The 21,720-nt window shown below is 38.3% G+C and overlaps 1 protein-coding gene across 2 annotated transcripts in view; it reads right to left on the bottom strand.

Moving 5' to 3' along the window:
• The window catches only part of MLLT3 (MLLT3 super elongation complex subunit), a 291,112-nt gene extending 271,247 nt beyond the window's left edge, over nucleotides 1-19,865 (bottom strand). Inside the window, exons 1-2 of one of the 2 annotated variants that reach the window (XM_019965889.2) lie at nucleotides 19,590-19,865; nucleotides 17,999-18,179 (exon numbers count right to left, since the gene is read on the bottom strand). In XM_019965889.2, coding sequence (XP_019821448.2) covers nucleotides 17,999-18,179; nucleotides 19,590-19,601 — 193 coding nt within the window. In that variant the 5' untranslated portion in view covers nucleotides 19,602-19,865. Of the gene's footprint in view, nucleotides 1-17,998; nucleotides 18,180-19,135; nucleotides 19,344-19,589 lie in introns of those variants that run through there. The other variant, XM_019965890.2, reaches the window with a different exon arrangement.
• Between the last annotated feature and the right edge of the window lie 1,855 nt (nucleotides 19,866-21,720).

Genomic DNA, 21,720 nt, shown 5'->3' with positions numbered 1-21,720 from the left:
CCAAATCAGTTTTCCCTTAACCCAATATTTTTGGCAGCTCTATCATATGCCAGTTAGGTGGAAAAAGTATTTCACAGATTAAGTAGCTGACAAACGTGATTCTGAATCAGAAGTATAAACGATAGTATCCTTGTAGTATGAAAAGAGACCATTTCAGACACTGCATAAATAGTAAAAACTACCTTCGCACCCCATACCTGCCTCTTATTTCTCTTCTCTTCTCTACCTGAAAAAAATCAAACACTTTTAAAATATTAATCCAGATTGGATTTCAGCACCCTTCCTTGACCTTATCCAGGGAACCACTTGTAGATATTTTTCCAAAGACAGAAAGCCATGTTGTTTTTTAAATCTACATAATAAATCAACTCTTAGTAGTACATAGATGAGCCTTCCTCATTATAACTGGAAAACTTACCACTCAAAATTAGAGCCACCTGTTTACAGCTCTGATCTCAAGTACATAGCTTTTATCTCATAGGTCAAATCTGGCACCTAACATGGGTACTAAATTTCCTCATAACAATATGATTATGTAATCTCTCACATTTAATTATATTTTTTCCCTTCTGGATTTTTTTTTAACCTAGGCCAAATGCATTAACATACAACAAAATTCTCAACATGAATGATAAAAATGCATTAAAAGTAACCTTTAATCCATGCTATTAACTGATTTTATTCTATTTTGGCACGTTTGAAGTAACTCATCTAAGGATTAGTTAGGCTTTTCTACACTTCTTTTTTATCAGGTCTCTACCATTCTTGATTTAGTTTTGAGAGAAAAGGGTTTGCAAAAACTATAATAATCTCACAGCTGGAGATGGCTGGAAAGTCCGTTAGTACTCATTGTGCCCTTAATTTGCAGGAAGCCTTTGTGCTCTTCTACTCCTCGTTTTACATGCTGAGCAGTTTTCACTGATAAAGTACTTATAGACCAGTTATTTTAGATTAATGAAAAGCCCAGTAAAATTTTATGTAAAATGGCTGTGAACTTTCTCTTTAAAACACTGAAATGTACCTGCAGTCTTAATTGCAAGAAATTCTTAACCCTGATCACTTGCCTCAATAGTTTTCATGTGAGCAAGCAAGAGCAGTCTTAACATTTTCAAGAAGTATATTTTTCAAACAGAAGAGAAATCCAAAATTTTAAACTACAAATTCAGATTGAATGGCTCAAGCCTCAGGGCAAACACACTGATTTAATCACATAGCGGTAGGTTTCCAAATCTTGCCCTCTTTAGCCTGAACAATAAAGTATTTCCCTGCCCTTTAAACCTCTAGCAATAATGCAAACACATTATACAAAAGGAACCCAACATCATTGGGATTTTCAACATTATGACATCAATTTCAGGAGTAGATGGCATTGTTCTAATTTCACACTTATCCAAAACAAGATATTAAAGTCGAGGACTTAGTATTTCCTCTGAATTTCAGGCCCCCAAAAGGATATTTAAATATCCAATTATAATAGATTATAAGTCACACTCAACTTTCACAATTTTTAGAATTCCCTAAAGGTCTTCAGATACAAATGCAAAGTCTAACTTTGAAAGGTAAAAGCTGAAGTTTTTTAATCTGTCTGAATATAAGCAAAAATGTTGAGCTCAGTCATATTCAAGACATGAAACTATTGTAGTAGAGTGCTAAAATTACTCATTTTCTGCTATACTGCCTTCCCATAAATTAGAAGTTCAAATCATAATCACAGAGATTCATATCTAACACAACAAGTATATCACTCATACTGAAGAAAGTAAACCTATCTGCAAAGTAGAAATGATAGTATCTGAAACTAACAGGGTTAAACAATTTCTTTTGTGAGACCACAGGCAAAATCTACAGCAGCTGTCTAACTTTGCCTTTAACGATCATAGCAAAAGCTCAAGGAAGTGATCCAATACAGCGCTGGTCTTTAGTAACCAGATCGTTTCTATTTCATTTTCAGCCAGGGGACTGGATAATGAAAACAGAATTATTCCTCAGTCAGTAATTTTACTTGACAAGCTAATTTTCACCAACCTTTAACTTTTATTCACATATATAGCCAGAAGACCTGTTTCTTTTTTGTGTGTAGACAACCTTAATAACTTTTAAATACTGGCTACACAAGATAAACTTCAGACAACTATCACTTCTTTAAACCCACTTGTAAAAACTACTGGAAAACTTTTTAGCTATTCAAGGACTAGTACTGAGCTAATGAAGAAAAGGCAAACATTTAGTCATTGCTGTAAGCTGTTGAGCCACAGAGCTTTGAGTCTATCAGTGAAGAAAACTACAGAATTCATACCATTTTCATATGACCTGAAACAAGTGTATACTAATTTTTGTAAAAGAAACAAATTCTTTAAAAATTACAATTTTCCACCTAAAACTACTGACATTGTTTAAAACAAACAAAAATGCTCTCTCGTCATATATCATCATTCATTTATTTATCAATATATCTGAGATGCCTACTCCTAAATTCTCTACTCAGCCTATGGAAAATAGATAGGTCAGACTTCGAACTAATCAGGACTTATATTTATTTTAAATAGAAATTCAATATTCTCCATAAATTAATTTTGTGAAGAATGTGAATAAGGAAAACAAAGTAATCAAATCAATAACCCAATAAAGTTATGTTATCACTAATGACAAACTTACACTAGATATTCCAAAGTAATTTTAAACTAAATTATGTAGGCATAGACATGAGTGCAACATTCCCCATTTCCATATTTACAGAGCATAAGTACATGTATTGTTTTATTGACGTTTAAGTAAAAAGAACTGTTTTCTAAAAAGCAATTTTAATCCAGTATTTAATGTATCATTCCAATCCTGTGTGTTTCTACAAAGGTTTGGCCCAAAGCAATTTTGGTTTTAAATTTCAGGGTAGAATACATTTATGCTACTTGCCACAGCTAAGAGGTAATGCTTATAATAATACCTGATATCCTTTCTGATTATAACAGATCCTATCATTTTACACTATCTCCATAAGGAGAAATAAAGCTTCAATTAATAAACATTTGGAAATGACCATAGGTGTTGGTTTCCTAAAGGAGGAGAATTAAAACAAACAGACACCTATGAACTAAAATATACACACAAATGAGTATTACTGAATTGACATATATACAAATGTCTTACTTGTTTTAAAAAGTAGAACTCAAACACTGAGTTAATATGTGTCATTTTTAGGGATTTAAGCCCTAAATTCTTCCAATAAAATTCAAATAAATTGGTTTGCCAGTAATTAACGATGGGACTTCAATAGTGTAAAACTACCTCTGTATATTCTCTATGGCTTGGGAATTTAACTAGTTATGTTCAATATAATACATTTAGTGGGTCTTGGAGCCCACTGCCTGTAAAAATCTCCCATGGAGATTCAAGACCACCCATTGAAAATAGTACGACATTATTGCCTCCAGCAAGAAGCGGGTACATAGGACTAGTTATTCAAGTCTTTTAAATACTATTTTATTGAGGGATTGTGGGAGGTGGGGGAGGGGGAGAAGGGGGATTCATGAGTGGATGGGGGAGAAAAACTCAGACACAGAAAAAAACAGCAATTTCTAAAGCAGAGGTTCCTATGGCATCCCCCTTCCTTATCCCACGCCCCTCCTTTTAAATAACTAGGTAAACAAAGTAGTAAGTGCTCAATTTCAGAGAATTACATTATACTCCATCTGAACAGGCTACAAAGTACTTTTATTTGAAAAGCAGCTTCTCCTCTGTTACAAACAGTTTTACTCTGCATCAATTTCAGACAAGAGAAGATGACTAGGGAGATGGAGGTGGCATTAGGAAAAATTCACTCAGTGTCTTTCAATGCCTTAAAGAGTTGATCCAATAAAGATCCTTTAGAGGAAACTTTAAGTCTATTTTTTTCCTCCAAGTAAGCAAATCATACAGGAGGGCTTTTCTTTTCTAGGGTACTGCACCCTGTCTCTTTAAATTCCAGGCCTGCCCCATTTCCCACGCATTCAATGAAAGCAACACGTTTGCTGGCCTCCGGCCCACAATGTCAAGTAGTTTTCTTGCTATTGAATTTCAAGATTATTCTTTTGGATCATTTGCCCTTTAGTTTTAAGCACGCCAAAGCAAAAATAATGTCTTTCTACAATAACATAAAGAAAACTCTGAGGTCTTTACAAGTAGAGAACACCTTGTCCTTTAGTCTCCCTTTCACTGCAAAACCTGCTCCCACTCTATATGCTCCAAATAAGAGCCAGTCACACATTTTCTTGGTAGATCACAGCTTTGTCTGTCCTATAATAAAATTCTATGAGTATATTTATTTAATTTATGCCAAATTGGGAAGCTCTTCTTACAATCTGCAATATTCAAACCAAGTCTTCGTACTGTTGAAACTTTTAAGTCTTCAGTCTGGTCCCCTAAGTGTTCTTTTAAAGTTTTCAAAACAGTTTCAAAACAGGCACTTTATTTTCTATATCTGCAATTAAGACATCTACATAAATTAATTTAATTAGAACAATAGGAAGCAAACATGGTGCGTTGTAATCAAGGTGCCAAAGAGTGGATTTTCCTCATTCACATACACACCTTAATCTTGACGAAAGGAATCCAGGCCACTCTGAATCCCATTTAGGATTCTCTCAAAAAGACCAGAAATAGTTAAAATAAAAATTTATCAGCAGAACTAAATTAAAGCTCTGTGAAATATACTGTTATTCCAAATGCTACCCAATAGAACTTAAAGTAGCAATCTTATTCAAGGAGCTAATAAAGAAACGCTCAAATCACCAACATCAATTTTTATATTTTACATTCTCAGGTAGAATTAATCTGGCTACCTACTGAATATAATTTATGATTTTTATAAATGCATCTAACACTAAAGGGAAAACAGTTTTGTTTTTATTTGACATACAGTTTTGCTATGCATTTGAGTATAATATACTTGTAATAGTGATTTTTTAATGTTAAAAAGGCAGAGATGTTTTCCCATTAATCATAATATTGTGGACTTAATCACATAAACCAAGACTGCTAAGAGATCTTTTAAGACAACTAAAATCAATTCCCTCATTCTGCAGAAATTCCTTTATTTAGGAATATTTATATCAATCTATCTGCATTATCTATAAAACATGAAATTACATTTTATTTTCTTTGAACTTCTAGTTATTTTTAAAGCCTATATATTGAACAGTATTGAAACACCTTTTAATGCTAAATACTGTTTGTGTTTATGCAATTATGCATCGATTCTCCAGGATGGAGAATCCTACTTACTTCCCTGCCCCAAACCTTACTTTTGCCTTGGTTTTGGAAGTTGTTTTTGTACCTTTTATTTCTCATAATTTAACGTTTAACTTCCAAATTATATACATGCATGCATGCTAAGTTACTTCGTCGTGTCCAACTCTGTGTGACCCTATGAACTGTAGCCTGCCAGACTCTCTGTCCATGGGATTCTCCAGGCATGGATACTAGAGTGGGTTGCCATGCCCTCCTCCGAGGGACTCAAAAACAAGAATTTCCAACTATAGATCCCATTTATTCCTAACACACCACCATATATCTAAGCATAATGACAGTCCTTTCATTTGCAGACAATTTTTAAGTCAGATGTAGGCTCTGGAAATTTTTCTACCACTATGCATCAAGATAAACATATTAATCAACAAAGTTATATTTATTAAAATTCTACAGGTTAAAAAAGGTCAAACTTCTCAAAACATTCCTAAGTACTCCAAAAGTGTATGTTCTACTGAAATAATAAATACAGTTGTCTTTCTGTTACAAAGAAAAATTTATAAATATATCAAGTACTTATATATCAAGTTAATCTGATTAGTTTTACACCTTAACACAATTGTTAAGAAAGGTAAGAATATGATTTACATGTGTCTCTTTAAAGGTTACAATCAACTTATGAAACATTTATACATATATTCATAGTAATATTAAAAGGAAACACTCAGAATGACAAGGTAGTTAAATTTCAAATAACAAAATATGAAAATGTTCCTTGGGGAAGACATTTCTGTTAATGCTTCAAGTGAGATTACTTTTTAAAAAAACTAAAAAGCTTATTGTAAACATATCCTTATGTACGTTTAAGTATCTAGTTTAACTTTCACATAAGTAGTATGTATCATTCAAGAAAGCTTGAAAAATCCAACAACTTTTTACTGGTGACAAGAATTTCCTGATATCCCACCTCTCAGAGATAACTTTCATTAACACTGTGTGAAGTATTTTCTTCCCATCTTTTCACTGATCTATTTTTATCTGTCATACAAATTCTCCAAATGTGGATAAAGATGAATAATTCTGGCCATTCGCCAGAAATTTTTAGTTCATAAAGAAAAATGAACTAAATCATACTAAAATCAATGATCATGATAAATCCAAAAAAAAAAACCTCCACAGAAAGATACTAAACCAAGTAGCATTAACTACAAGCTACTATCTAGCCTTTACAAATAAGAAAATTCTCATTCATTTGCTACTCTCTTTAAAATATCTGCATTTGTGTATTTTGTATAATTAAATTCTTGGCTCTAGTCAGTCACTCAACAATTCCCATTAACAAGCTGGAGTGATAACTAGAATTATTTTTCTTTAACCTAAAAGTTATGCAGCATGTTGCAAGTGAAGACTGAAAGGGTACTTGCTTTTCAAGGCAACTTCAATTAAGCATCTGCATTATTAAACAGAAAAGTCCTGCAAATATGTTGAGTGATCAAAGATCTGACATACTTTCTAACCTGTTCACCTGATAATGTAAGTCCAAGCCCCCACTTATTACTCTATTGATAATAGATATATAAATAGTTACCTGAAACATGATATTTTCAAAAAGTAAAACAAGTGACAAAATTTCAAGGTCTGGCTTATGTTATATGAATTTTTTTTTTTTTAATTATCAGTCATCTTTCATGAAAAAACCCAAGGATCTAATGACCTGGTCAAGAGCCATATTAGAGGGAGAAGTTTCAAATAAACAGTCTCATGAGTTCCTGAACTGCTCCAACCTACAAGAAGTAGTTGAAAGTAGGTATAAATGGCACCAATATAGTCAGAAAGTAACTTTTCATAACCAAAACTTAACCACCTACTTGGTGAATTATCCACATTATCGTCTACTTCCCTGATATTCAACAAGTCTTTTACCCATTCCACTGTTCACACACCATTTAAGTAGTGTAATATTCCAAGATACTGAAGTTCATGTCAACATTTGGTCTTTTTTTTCTTTTTAGTCATTCTCCAAAGTGCTACACTTATAAAAAGTGAGAAATTAAACACATCAACACATGTCTATTGTCTAGCATGATAACCAATATATACCTGAAATGTAATAAATGGTAGGTATCTCATCATTATAAAAAAACAAGGTAAATCATTGACACACTCAGAATGTATCCTTTTTTAAAAACCAAGGAAAAATAATATTTTAGAGCTGGAAAAGCCCACAGAGTTTTCTCAGTCCAAACACATCCCTTTTACTTCCCCCGGCCAGAGTCTTTTCTGCTGCATTGCTAAATACTGCTCCTACCAGTTACTGGAATACATCTGACTCCTATTTTTAAGCTAAAAGGCTAGTTCTATTTCACGGATTAAGTAATAAAAAAAAAAAAAAGACAGACCTGGCCAAGTTGCTCAAATTTGTTTTTAAAAAAGCACTTGAAGTAGGTAAGAAAGAAAAGGAGAAAAATTCACTTTTGCCTATAACTACTAAGCTAAAACAATTCTAGAAAATGTGATTCTGGGCCAACACAATGTTTTTTGCTAAATTCAAGTGGTGGTTCTGTTTACATGAAGTCAGTTATTAGAGGTACAGAGGAAATAAGTTTCAGAAGACTGAGTAATAATTTACCACTTAGAGGAGGGGACGCTTAATCAGGATTCTAACTCTTTCTGACTTCCGATAACCGCTTTGATATTATACTGTTGCCCGTGTCTAGACTACATTGATTAAAGGTATGAGTACTACCCATAGTGATAATATTGGTCCCAGCTCCTTGGATGTGTAACTCTAAGGCAGCACAAAAGAAACAACAGATACATACGCAAGGAGAAATGAGCACGGGACTAGCTGAAACATGTAACGCGTGCTTTGTGTTCCCTGTGGTGAAGAAGGTAGCTCCCCACCTCCCTGTACTACTTCTGGGCATAAGTAGGAAAAGGTATAAAATGAGCATCTTTGATTAGACAATCTGGAGCTCTGTCAACATTTTACGTAACTTATCCTACCAAAGGTGGCTCAGTGGCAAACAATCCGCCTGCCAACGCAGGAGACACAGGAGATACGGTTTCAATTCCTAGGTTGGGAAGATCCCCTGCAGTAGGAAATGACAACCCACTCCAGTGTTCTTGCCTGGAAAATTCCACAGACAGAGAAGCCTGGCAGGGTACAGTCCATGGGGTCGCGAAAAGTCAGGCACAACTGAGCACCACACACACACATATCCCACTATTAATAAGAGCAACCAAATCCCAGTGGCCTGGACTCTGTTTTTCCATAAAAGTCAGTACAAAACAGCTGCTTATATTATAGGAACAAGGAAAGAACCCAAATGAAGAAAAACATTTCGTAAAATAGAAGAATATTTCTTCAACACAAAGGAAGCTTTCATTATTCAGCAGCTCATATCAATGGAGTACTTCGGGTAGAAGGTATGGATGACACAAAGTCTACAATGAACCTTGGTTTGTTTTTTCACGGTTCTATGTAAATGAACTTTGTTTTTAAACATTCCAAATGTTATAAATGCTTATCAAAATAAATAGACACATGGAATCATCTGATCTTAATCTTCCCCAATACTACCCTGGGGAGGAAGGGAAGACGACTACAAAACCTATCCGCAAAAATTAAAGGCATCATGCAGATTAAATTTATATCCAGAAACAGTAGAAGAAAGTAAATCTCTTCACTGTCTAGGCCACTATTATTGTATTAATATTTTAGGAAATCGTTCATGTATATTTTGCCCTTAAAAATCAATACTTCTACATAGCATTTGGCTTAGTATTGATGGGAAAATAACTAATGATTTCTGCTGGAAAGGAACAAAGAAAAACATTCATATTTGGCAAAATTAAATATATTAAAATGTATTTGCTCTGAAAATATCAATCTTCTAACATGGGTCATAACTAATTAAATTCAACTGATCATCTTTATAATCACTTATGAACATTATTTCAAATACATGGACCTCAGAATTAAGCTCAGTATAAGCCATAATTTTCTTTCATAAAAAACGATGCACTGATTTTATCCAAAAAAGGTAACTGTTAACTACTGACATACCAACTAAATCACACCCAGATGCTAGACTCTTTGGGCCTTGATCACTACAAACTTAACACACTTAAGTTAAAAGGATTAGGTTTTATTTCTTAAAACAATGTTCTATATCCTTCAAGGAGCTGGAATCTTACCATGGAGGTGGTGGGGGTGGAAAATATCAGGGAATACCTACCATTCAGAAGCAATTTCTCCTAAAGATTTAGTTTCAAAGGAAAACCTTAAATTAATCCATAAAATGAATTTGATTTTACCCAAAAGTGGCTATGGAGAACCTCTTCGTTTTAAATGGCATCTACCATGGTTACCACCACTTAATTAAGTCCTAGATCATGTCTACAAAAGCAGTTATGGCTGAACATTTGTCTGCTAATATAAGTGAATAATTACTCAGTGTTTTAAAAGTAAACATTTACCACCATTTATTACTAGTTATCTTTGCACCAGCACACTTGTGACTCATTGTGTCTACATGCAAGATCACTTCACATTTCTAGGCTTCTGATTAAAAGTAAAATGAGAGGGTAAACAAAGATGAAGACTCTCAAGAGTCCTTGCCAACTCTAAAAGACACAAGCACACTGAAGGCAGGGACCGCCTCTTTCTGTTATTTCCATCTCCCCCAGTCTTTTCACTGCATCCTGCACATACAAAGCCTGTTGGTTAAGCACATTACCATGCCCACAAATTATATTCTTCCACAAAACCCCAAAACCAGACAGGAAAACAAAATAAAACAAATCAATTTGACAAAATTAAAAACTTATGCATGACAAAAAGATACCATACATTAGGATACCAAGAAACAGAAACAAAAATGGGACAAGATGTTTTCCACACAAATAACAAAGAATTAACATCCCACAGATAAGGAAAATCTTTTTTTTTTTTTAAGACAGAGGATAGAAAAAGAAATCAATATAGGCAATCTCCCTCTGTTTCTAAAGAGGGAATGTAAATGGTCAGTAAGCATATAGAAAATGCTTAACCCCATTAGGAAACAGAAATGCAACTGAAAACAAAAAGACACTACTGCAACTAATAACAAAAATGAGAAATTTTAAAATATTCAATGTTGGCAAAGATGTAGAAAAAATGATACTCATTCCCTGACAGAATATAAACTGTCACAACTACTTTGTGGAGCAATCTGACAATGTCTATTGCAAATGGAAACACACACAGCTGGTATCCTAGACCTATATCCAAAATCTTGCTCATTTGCACAAGGTAACAAGTACAAAGATATTCACTGCCCAGAACAGAAAATGACCCATATATTGCTTAATGGAACAGAAAAGTTAATAGAGAACATACTCCTAAACAAAATACTAAGCAGAAAAAATTAAAGGGAATGAATTGGGTCTCTAAAGATAAAATGGGGAAAGGTTCAAGATGTACTGAGGCCAAGAGAGGTGGGGGGAGCAAGACACAAAATGATTTATTCATTGAATTGAATAGTTTTTGCACAATCTTATGAATATACTAAAAACACTAAATTTTCCACTTTAAAAAGGTGAATTTTTTGGTGTATGGATTATATCTCAATTGAAAAAAATGATTCACCCATTATGATACACTTCATGAAGATTTTAAGACACAATATACTATTACCTGTAGCAGTATAAATGTGCAAATGTACATAAATAGATGGGGAAGGGATTGAAGACTTGGAAGAAAAGACTGGGAATCATTTAAAAACTTGAGCCATATCTATAATACTTAATTCCCTCAAATCAAACAAGGAATCAAATAAGAAAAAATGAGCCAAAAAGGACCTACTATATAGCACAGAGAACTCTACTCACTATTATATAAAGACCTAAATGGGAAAAGAATTCAGTAAAGAAGAGATATAGGTATATGTAAAACTGAATCAGTTTGCTACATACTGGAAACTTTCACAACATTGTTAATCAACTATACTCCAATATAAAATAAAAAGTTAAAAAAGTAGGATAAAATGTAAATATATGTTCATTCTCAGTAAAGGGATGTGAATGTTTATTATATTATTCTTTCCTTTGTGTTTTCCTATACCTCCCTTTTTTGAGAATACAAAAAGGGCTCAAAACAAGCATTATCACCAACAGCAAATGGTAAATATGTATACACAAAGATATGTGGCACTACTAATCAAATAAATGCAAATAAAAATGAGGTATCAGTTCATGCAGCAGATTGGCAAAGATTAAAAAAACCTTTTAATCCCTAGTACTGGCAGCCATGTGGGGAAATGGGCAGTCTCCCAACTCCTAAGGAAGTATAAACTGGTACAATCTTTTTGAAGGGAAGTTTGGTAATGAATGTCAAAATGTAAAATCTATATACATAAGGAAATTATTGGAAAAACCATAAAAATGAATGTCAAGGATGTTCATCAGAGCATTATTTATAACAAATTAGAAATGAGAATATAAATTTTCAAATAAATAAATCTATATTTAATGTGATACCATCGAATTCAGCTTTAAAATGATATCCCACCACATACCATGAGGGCAAGAATGCTCATCTGTGTTTTATCCCCAACTTCTAGAAATACTCTAGGCACATGATAAGAGCTCCGAAAACCACTTGCTGAATAAATTATAATTTAAAGTTAGTTTTTGTGTGTATACAAATATAAACATAATTATAAAAAGATGCCTACCAAAATATTAATTATGGTTATCTATGAAGAATTTTCAAGTAACTCCTTTCTTGATATTTCTATGGTTTGATTTTTCTACAGTGAACATATATGTATAAGTTAGAAAATACAATTTTAATTTGTATATAAAAATTAATATATGCATTCTTCATAAAGGCTAAACTGTAAAATTGTGCAATGTAATGTCTCACTGTGTAATGTAAGGTATCACACTTTCTATGATAACATAACAAAAACTTGTCAATTACCTGTAACATCATCTATGGGAAATTATTTACCCAAAAACTCTTTTCAGACAAATCATACTCCCAAAAGCAAATATAGCACTACAAAATAATGAGAACCACAAAATATAAGAGAAAACAAGATTAATGGATTAAAATAGCTGTTATGAGGAAGAGAATGAAGTAAAGAGATTCTGGCCACACACACAAAATGTTTTAAAAGAATATAAATTTGTATCACTGAGACAAGAGAATCTCTCCTACATATTAGTAGCTTCGTTGAGAAGTGAAAACACAAAAGTGGAGGGAAAAAAAAACTACAGAATTCTGTATTATTTCTATTGGGACAGTGTGAAACATTGTTTTAGAGATCAAAAATATCCTGAAATCTGGCCAATAAAGATTAAAGTCCAGTAAGTTCAGTAATATATTGAGTCCTTGCTTAATTACATAACTGCTATAATTGTGTTTAACATTTCCCCCGTTCCCAAGTATCTAAACTTTTCCAAGTTCTCTTTTGAAGACTTAAGTCACTAAGAGATTAAAAAAAAAAAAAAGACACCAAAAAGTTCCACATCTTAGAACTGTAAAAGCTGTGTTAAGTACTGGGTATCATTGTATTAGATGATCAGGAAAAGAGCTAAAGGGCTCAGGTTGGTCCATGGAAGACCATTAGAAGGAAACTTCAAAGAGCCAAGAGAAGGAACAAAAAAAATCTTTAAAGAAAAATTATAAAACTGACTGATCTCCCAGCTCTGTCTACCTCCCAAAGGTACTTCTACAGAGGGTTACCCAAAATAATAGATATAAAAGGCTTCTGCATCATAAAACGGACAACAATGTTAACTATAAAATATAGTCAGTAAAACCAAATTTGGATTTTCCTTCTCAGAAAAAAAAAAATGTGTTAGATAATTGTTACACTGGAATTTAACCGTGCAAATACCTTGGAAATTTTACCCTTTCTCATTCCACTAAATAAGTATTTTTATTAGCAACAATGATAGTGGTTACAAGGAAAATCACCTTCCACATCTTAACAGAGCTGTTTATCTGTGTTAGGTAGTATTGTGATTATTTTATATCAGAGGTTCACCGAGTATAAGTCTGCGGATCCCAGGATGCCCATAACCTTTTCCAGGAACTGGCAAAATTAAAACTATTTTTATAACAACTCCAGGACGTCATTTGCCATTTCACCCTTGTTCTCTCATAAGTGTACAGCAGAGTTTTCCAAAGGCTACATGATGAGTGGTAACACCACAGACCAGATACAGAAGACAGAAGCAGATCCAGTTGTCTTCTATCAAGCAAAACATTTAAGAGACTGCATACAAACACAAATAAAATGATGCTACTCCTCTCACTTTTCTTTTTGTTTTAGAAGATAATTTTTCATTAAAATAGTATCTATACACTCATCTAATGGGCTGATGATTGTTATTCATAAATTAGTAAGTAATTTGTTTAAACCATTTCTGGTTAATTTCAAATACAGGCAATATTAATACATACAATTTACATAAAAATTCGTAAATCTAATTCCTCCTCACCACTGGTCAACAACATCTACCCAAGAAAGTTCAAGAGCACTTTTAGAGAACTACATGGTAATCCATGTCCAAAAGGCAGTAGTATTTACTTTCGTTGTTTTGTCTTAAAAAGTAATGAGTGCTCATTTGAAGGCTTTAAATGTAAAGAATTAACATTTATCTTTAAAAAAATCAAACACTACCAAAAAAAAAACCTCTCATCGCCACCAAGACCATAGCATCCACTTAAGAAAACTATTAGTAAGAGTTTGATGTTCATTCATCCAGAATTTATTTTATCCACATACATACATATACTTTTTATCTGTATAAGCACATTTTTTAAATGGGATTACGTTGATTATCTTATTTCACCTAACATCTCTTAAAGATCTTCCTGCATCTACAAATAGATTTACCCTCTTTTTTAAATAGATCACCAAGATCTAACTGTACCCCACTGAGGTCCCTTCTATGGATTGCTTCCAAATGTTTGCTATCCAAATACAGTCCAAAAAAATGCTGTAACTCTGTGGAGTTGTGAAGCCATATCTGTTGGAAAATTCCTAGAAGTAAAATTGCTGGGTCGATGTGCATAAACATTTAAAATCTTAATAGATTTTGCCAAATGTCCTCCAAAATGTCCGTGCCCAATTTATATTCTTACTAACAGCACGAGATTTCCTCTAGCAATTCAGCTTTTTAAATGCGCTTTGGTAAATTATACTTTGTGTTGCTTCAAAATGTCAAGCTGTAAAACTGTTCTCACTGGTCATCTTAATTCCATACAGAATTCTACACAAATCTCGTAACACTCACTGACTGTATCAGTATAGTCACCCACTTTTTTTTTCTTCTATAAACCTTTTAAATATCTCAGGAGACAAAATGCACCAGGTGCACACAATATTTTCAACTAGTAAGCCCTTAAATTTTAGATACCCTGATAAAAAGTTATTCAAACTATTTCGGAAGACTAACACAAATCAGAACTACACAGTAAAACCGGGCTCAAACACTTAAAGGAAAGTTACAAGTACAGATTTACTGCGCTTTATCTGCCCACTCAAAGGACTAAGGCTGCAAATAATAAGCTATCAAATCATACCAGTGGCCAAATTAGCTTACATAAAATAATAAGCAACAGATTTCATATCGTAAATGTCAATGGAACAGATTGCAATAGTAAGGATGGCAGTAATTGAAAAGAAAGTTCACTCAAATTCACATCATACTGAAAATGAAAACATTAATATTTTAAATGAAATGTTTTGAATGTGACTATTCATTTCAGTCATACCAGACTATTATAAATCTGTGCTAGTAATAAATAAGATATAGTCTTTTTTTGCAAGCAGATTGTTTTAAAATGCATTATAGTTTGACATGCCTATTCTGTAAATGGCTAATGGATATTCCAGGCTGCACTATTTTATCAAAATCTCCTTTCTAGGATTTTGTGCTAGTAGTTTTAAATGAAACTGTCTTTAGGACAGAGTAAAACCTTATCAATTCAAGTCCAATTAGTTCAGTTTTGAAATGGCATATGTACTTCTCAATGGGCAACAAGTTGAATTTACTGTAATTTTTTCCCCTATAAGTTCTCATAATATTACTATAGAATAAAGGAAATCAACATGAAAATCAATTTGCTTTTCCAAACCAAAGATTTATGAAACTAAGAACTCATTCATCTTAATGGCTTGAGCAGTTCATCCTCAGATCTAAGTCCACTTCTGTTTATCAACTACCATACATTTTGGAAGTGACTGAAACTGGTATTATTAATAGCCATTTACAGTTTACAGCATGCATTTCTTGTAACTCAGATTTCTCACAAAGCCATTTGCAGTTTCTTCCATTTTCAATCCCCTTATTTATAGATCTATAATATCAAATATATAACACTTTAAAAGGTACAGAAGTAGACTTAGAAATGCCTGGCATTCTTATTCTGGATTTATTCTTATCATTTCAAAAGACCTCATAAGCCAAAAAATAAGTCCCCAGGATTAAGTGGCATGTTTGGTGTTACTTGAATTTACAACTAACTATTCCCAATGAACAGAGAAACCTTCTCTTGCAATCTGAATCATGTGTAATTACAGTATGACAAGGTCTCTCCTGGGCTATGTAAGCTGGCATTTTTCCCAGGACTTGTCACATCATGGGAAGCACACATACAAATAAAAATCCAAAAATAAACATTTTGAAACAATGGCTTATAGACTACATCAAGAAACTCCACAATTGAGAATAAAAATTGAAGAACCCTACCAACAAGCATACATCTCTCACTAGAGAGGTCTGAGAAGACCTTGGTGTTATCAAACCACTTACCACACCTAGCAACAAAACTCCCAGGTGTGGGCTGTGCAGGCAGCACTCTCATGTCCCCTCAGGCTGGACAGAAAATCATTAAGTATGGGAAATAAAAGGAGACATCACCACACACACCCACTGAAGCAGAGAAACAGTGGTGAAATGTAGAGAGGTTGATCACCTCTAATTTCATAATACCAATTTGTGGATTGTTAAGCAGCCTAAACAAAGTTATCTTAAGAGCTACATCTTCGGCCAACTGGCTTAGTTTTCCTAATACAATAAATATTGCTTTTTTGTTGTTGTTGTTAAGGGTGTTTCACCTGGAAGTGAACAGACAGTCAAGTAGTCCTAACAGTGTGTACCAAGCAAGGATCTTAGAAGGTGGTTTCTTTTGTTTAAACTCCTCTGCTGTGGCTCTATGGACAGATGGAAAACAAAAAACAAGATCCCAAGAAACATCAGACCCAACCTCAGAGAGGGACAGAAACTTGACAATACTCATCTTCATCACAGTTCAGAGGAAAAATTAAGTATACTATCTCTGGCTATCTTCTGATACAAAGTGCTAACAAAATCTAAATGTTATTTCCAATAGGCCATGCATATCCCTACCCCTCTGTAAGAAGCTGGACTCATTTATTAACCAACCAGCAAAGCCCATCAAATTCAACTGTTGGAGTTTTCAAGAGCAGCTGTAAAACAAACCATTATAGGCAAAACATACACTCCTAAGACCCATTACAGGAGCTCTGGAAACAAAAATAAGCGTCAACACAAACCTCTGCCACCTCTAAGGCACACATTTCTCCTTTCTTTATTCAAGCCCTTGAATGTTCAATAATTTCCACCCGTAACTCTAAGCAGAATGGATTTATTATGATGTTAAGCTAAGAAACTGCAGGAGTTCTAGATGCCAATAAAGATTACGGATCAAATGGAAGATAACTGCTAACCATTGTGTCCACTTAGATAAATAAACCTGATCACAAACAAAGCACCTTACTGTATTACCTCCACTAATCCAACTAAAACAACAGGTCAGTAGCTTTCCAGAGACTGAAGGGACCAGAAATTGGGATTTCTCAAACCCTCTTTATATGTCTTGTAAAATAACACTCCGTTCCTCTTTTTTCCAAAACTGTCCTTTATGGAAAATGTTTTGAGGCCTCAGAGGCTGAGCAGAATTATGCAAACCAGACACCAAGGCTGCTAAAAACCAAGGTGAGGGAAGACTGAAGAAGGCAAGACAACGCCATTCCTCTGAAACTTAGCTTCGACCTCTGGCAGGGACCCTCTCCCCTGCAGATCACATCGGGCAAACACTTATGAACGTGGCTCAAAATCGAATGAGCAATCAACTGCCATCGGGGGGCTAAGGCGCCCTGCTCCCCCCACTCCCAACTGAACATAAAATCCTGGCGGTGGGAGGTCGGGGTGGATAACCCACAAAAAAGAAAAGTCTGTGACAGCTGGCACCTAACGCTTCACACAAGGAGGAAGGCAGAGAGGATCCTAAAGACAGGCGACTTCTCAAGACGGAACAATAACTACATCCCATGCATCCTCTGCTAACAACACAGGTAAATCTCAATTTCTCTAGGTTTAAAAAAAAAAGCGCAAGCTGTTTATTCCCTCCAGCCCCACTCCCCACGCCTCCAAACCCAGCAACTAATTGCAGTTTCCCCGCAGAACCCGCGGCTAACCCCAGAGGACCGGTGAGAGCTGGCTTGGGATGAATAAACACTCGACACCTGACGGTCCTTTCTCTGCGGTGACTTTCAAGGAGCCGAAGTGGCGCGCGCGCGGGCGGGAGCGGGGACCTGGCCAGCGCGGCGCCGCGCACCCCGGTCCCGAGCTACGCCGGCAAGCGCGACGCGGGGGGCGGGGAGAGGGGCAGGGGGACCGCCCGGACCAAGCGATTGTTTCCACCGCCAGCAAAGACATTTTTTATCAAGCTCCTTTTGTATTCGAGCCCTACCTCTTTTTGGCCTAGGAAAGCTTTCGTGCAAGTGGAAGACGACTTTCTCCACAAAGTGCTGTATGTTACTGTGCTCCGGACCGCGCACGAACACCATCCAGTCGTGGGTGAAGCCCTCCACGGTGGGTTTTTTCCTCACCTGGGCGCGGTGCCCCAGCTCCAGCTTCACCTGCACGGCACACTGCGGGCAGGGGGGAGGAGAGACAGCCGTGAACAACAGGAAGGCGACCGTTCGACACTGAACATTGCGCCTGACATTTTTTTTTCCCTCCTTCTTGAAACGCACATAAAAGGAAACGGCAGTGCCCTCTGCATCCACGTTTCACGCGCGTGGGCGCGCACACCCCACACCCCCAAATGCAGCCTATCCGGCCTGCCCGGCCCCCGGCACCCCCGGGCCCGCATCCATACAGGCCGGGATTGTAACGGAATGTTACCCCCGATTGGGAAGGGGGTCCGGTGGTCGGGGCGGGGGGCGGGGGGGGGCGTTAAGAGAAGCCAGCACACTCAGCCACTACAAGCACGACAACGAATGCATCGGAAACAAATTAGAGACAATTAGGAGGCGATGCCGGGGCGGTTGCCCGCCGTGGGAGGGGAGGTAGCTAGGACACCCGAAGGGGGTTCTCGCAAGCCCCCACCCCGAAAGTGCTGCGGCGACAGACACACGCCGAGGAAGTCTTTGTGTACGTGTGTGTGTGCGTGCGTGTGGAGCGCTGTGCCAGGCGGAATGGAAACTACAAGCTGCCTCTGCCGATGGGCACAAACTCCCGTGTTCTTACCACGGGGTTTGTGCACAACAAAAATGAGACGTCGTCACACACACACGCACACACGCCCGCAGGAAAACACGCCGAGGCGTCCATAACTACTGCACCCCGCAACCCCATCGAAAAGCCCCACGCGATCGGCGAGACCAGCCTAAGAAAGCCCCCGCAACACACTTCCAAGAACCAAAGTGGCCCCAAAGTACCTCCCACCTCCCCCCAAAAATGAAATTCAGAAAGGCAGGGCGGCGGGCGGACAGCCGCGGAGCCCCGACTGCGCACAGCCCGGCGCGGGGGCAAAGTTGCGTGCGGCCCAGCGGCTGTCAGCCCGCTCACTCCGGCTCACACTCGCGCGCCGCGGAGAACGCACCATCGTAGCGGCCGGCGAGGCTGCTCGCCGCGTCCCCCGACTGTGCCCGCGGCTCCCGGCGGCGGCGGCGGCTGAAATATGGCTGAGTTATTATTCGCCTCCTTCCACCGTGTGTGTGTGTGTGTGTGTGTGTGTGAGTGCGCGCGTGTGAGCGAGAGTGCGCTTCTTGCGATTGCAAAGAGGCGAGGAGGGAGGGAGGCGCGGGGGGTGGAGGGGCGAGTGTGTGTTAGTGTGTGAGTGTGTGTGTGTGCGCGCGCGCCGGGGAGGGGGGTGAGAGGGAGGGGAACGGAGACTGAGGGAGAGGCAGCAGCTCCCTGCAAGCCGTACCAACCTTTCTCTAATTGGAACCGCTGAGCGCTGGCGCTGTCTGGGCTGCGGTGGCGGCGCAGGGCGAGGGAGGAAAGGCGCGGGGGCGGGGGGGGAGTCTTTTATTATTATTTTTGCAGGTACTTACCGAGCTAGCCATGCCTGGGGGCCCGGAGGTTTGCTGGGGTGTTGTGTGGTACCCCCCCTCCCCCGCCCCCCTCAGCTGTAATTCATGAAGAGGCTGCTATGAATGAGAGCGCGCCCAGGAGCGGAGGGTAGATGGCGGACATTCTCTGCCTTTTTCCCCCCGCGATCGCTTGCTCGCTCGCTCGCTCGCTTATTAAACTCAGCCCCAAAAGCAAAAGCAGCAGCAGCAGCAGCAGCTCCAGGGCCAGAGGATGAGATTCCGGAGCATGCGCCGTGGCGCCTGACACCGGGGCTCCGAGCCTCACGGGGCGGAGGGAGGGCGCGCGGGCGGGGCGGAGCGCGCGGGGAGGCCGAGCGAGCGAGCCAGGGGGAGCTCGAAAGAGCCAATCACCGGCCACCTCCCGAAACCCGGGCTGCCAGCACGGCCACACTGGAACGCCTCGCTTAAAGTAACAGGTTCCTGCTGGGGGGTGGGGAGGGGGGGCGGGGAGGGGGCGCTGGAGTGGGGAGAGGGGCCAGCTGGGGAGCCATCCCAGTCTCTGTGTAAACTGCTCTCTCCCTACAATAAAAAACGGATTAAAACTGCTGGAATGTAGCCACTGCTTAGAGCCCCCAGCCGCCGGAGAAAGAGTGTTAAATTAAGTCTTTGGCGTTAGTTAGCACGCTCCGGGAAGGGAAGGGGTTTCTTTAACTTTCCACCACGTCTTTTTTATGGTTTTGTGCTGAAAAGGCAAGAACTTACACCCAAACAAACTTATTTAAAGACAGAGCGAGAGAAATGCCACCCTTTCAAACAGCATCTAAAAGCAATCGCTCAGTTTTATAACCGGCAATGATTCCCTGGCCCCCTTTCCCATCCTCTCACCCCGCCCTTTTGCTACCGCTACCGAAAATTTTAAAATGAAATGAACAAGAGCAAGAAATAAGAAGGCTATTTCCTTCCCAGGGAACGCCTCCTGCGTTGGTAATCCACAAACGGGAGGCACCACAAAGCGGTGCCCAGGTGAATCGCTAGATACCTGGGAGTGCTGGGTGCGGACCTTCCGGGACCAGGCTGGGAGTTGTATTTTGGGGAAGGGTCCCACTCCTGACAGCCTGCTGGGTTGCATCAGAACGTGAAAAATTGTCCCCTAAGGACGCGGGGGGCAACTGGGAGTCTTAAAATAGCAGATAAAGTTAATACTGACTGTAATGTGCATAAATTGGATTATAATCTTTAGGCGTATTGGTGACAGCTAACGTAATCCATCTCTGGGTATTAATCCTGTTAGGCTCCCGGGTGATAACCAGTCGCAGGAGTGTTCCCAGAGTCGCGCTTCTACAAAGGTTTCCACTCGGATTTTACTTGGTCTCGGTGGCCGAGGTAGAACAGCGCAGACACGCGTGGGGCGGGGTAGAAGGACTGACTAGCTTCCTTTAGCAACACAGACAACCTTTACAAAGGAAGCGGATAAGATCTAGACGATTGATTTGAAAGTGAAAGATGGGTGTAACTTCGGTTCGTTATAGAAGGATCGTTGCATCTTCCTAGCCCTCATTCCTTTTTTTGCTCCCTTTATCTTCTTTCTTTTCTCCCCTTTTTCCTACCTCCCAACTTCTTTCTGAATCTTTCCCCTGGTTTCACTCTCTTCTCCCTGTCTTCCCTCTTTACTTGCCTCTCTTTTATGTTTTCGGCTCAACTATATTGCTTTCTTCTTTTCATTTTTTTCTTTCTTAAAACCACGAAAGCAAGTTGTCTGGGCCCTTGGATTAAAGAGAGCGATATAGGGAAAAGGAGTTAGCTGGGACATCGGGGATCCTCGATGTTAATTTGTCAGTCCTTCCAGCTGCTCACATGACGATAACCAGAATTAGATCGGACCGCTTCGGGCCAATTTTAATTTCCACTGCAAGCCTCCAACTTGAGTGGCTTGAACCCCTAAAACTGATACTCTGCTCTCTCCCACTTACAACCAAGAAAGCTTTTACCGGTGGATCCCAATTCCTCCCACCATTTTACTGGACCTAGTAAAATAACTGGACCTAGTGAAATAATGGAGAAAACCGTTGCGGATAGAAACATTTTAATCCAAGTCCAAGAATTTAGATTCTCAACTGACCTACATGTACACTGATGCATGTCATCTTGCAGG

The sequence above is a fragment of the Bos indicus genome, chromosome 8, assembly GCF_029378745.1.
Source record: "Bos indicus isolate NIAB-ARS_2022 breed Sahiwal x Tharparkar chromosome 8, NIAB-ARS_B.indTharparkar_mat_pri_1.0, whole genome shotgun sequence".
NCBI lineage: Eukaryota > Metazoa > Chordata > Mammalia > Artiodactyla > Bovidae > Bos > Bos indicus.
Note: the sequence above shows the minus strand (reverse complement) of the source record. Positions and strands in the feature narration are given on the sequence as shown.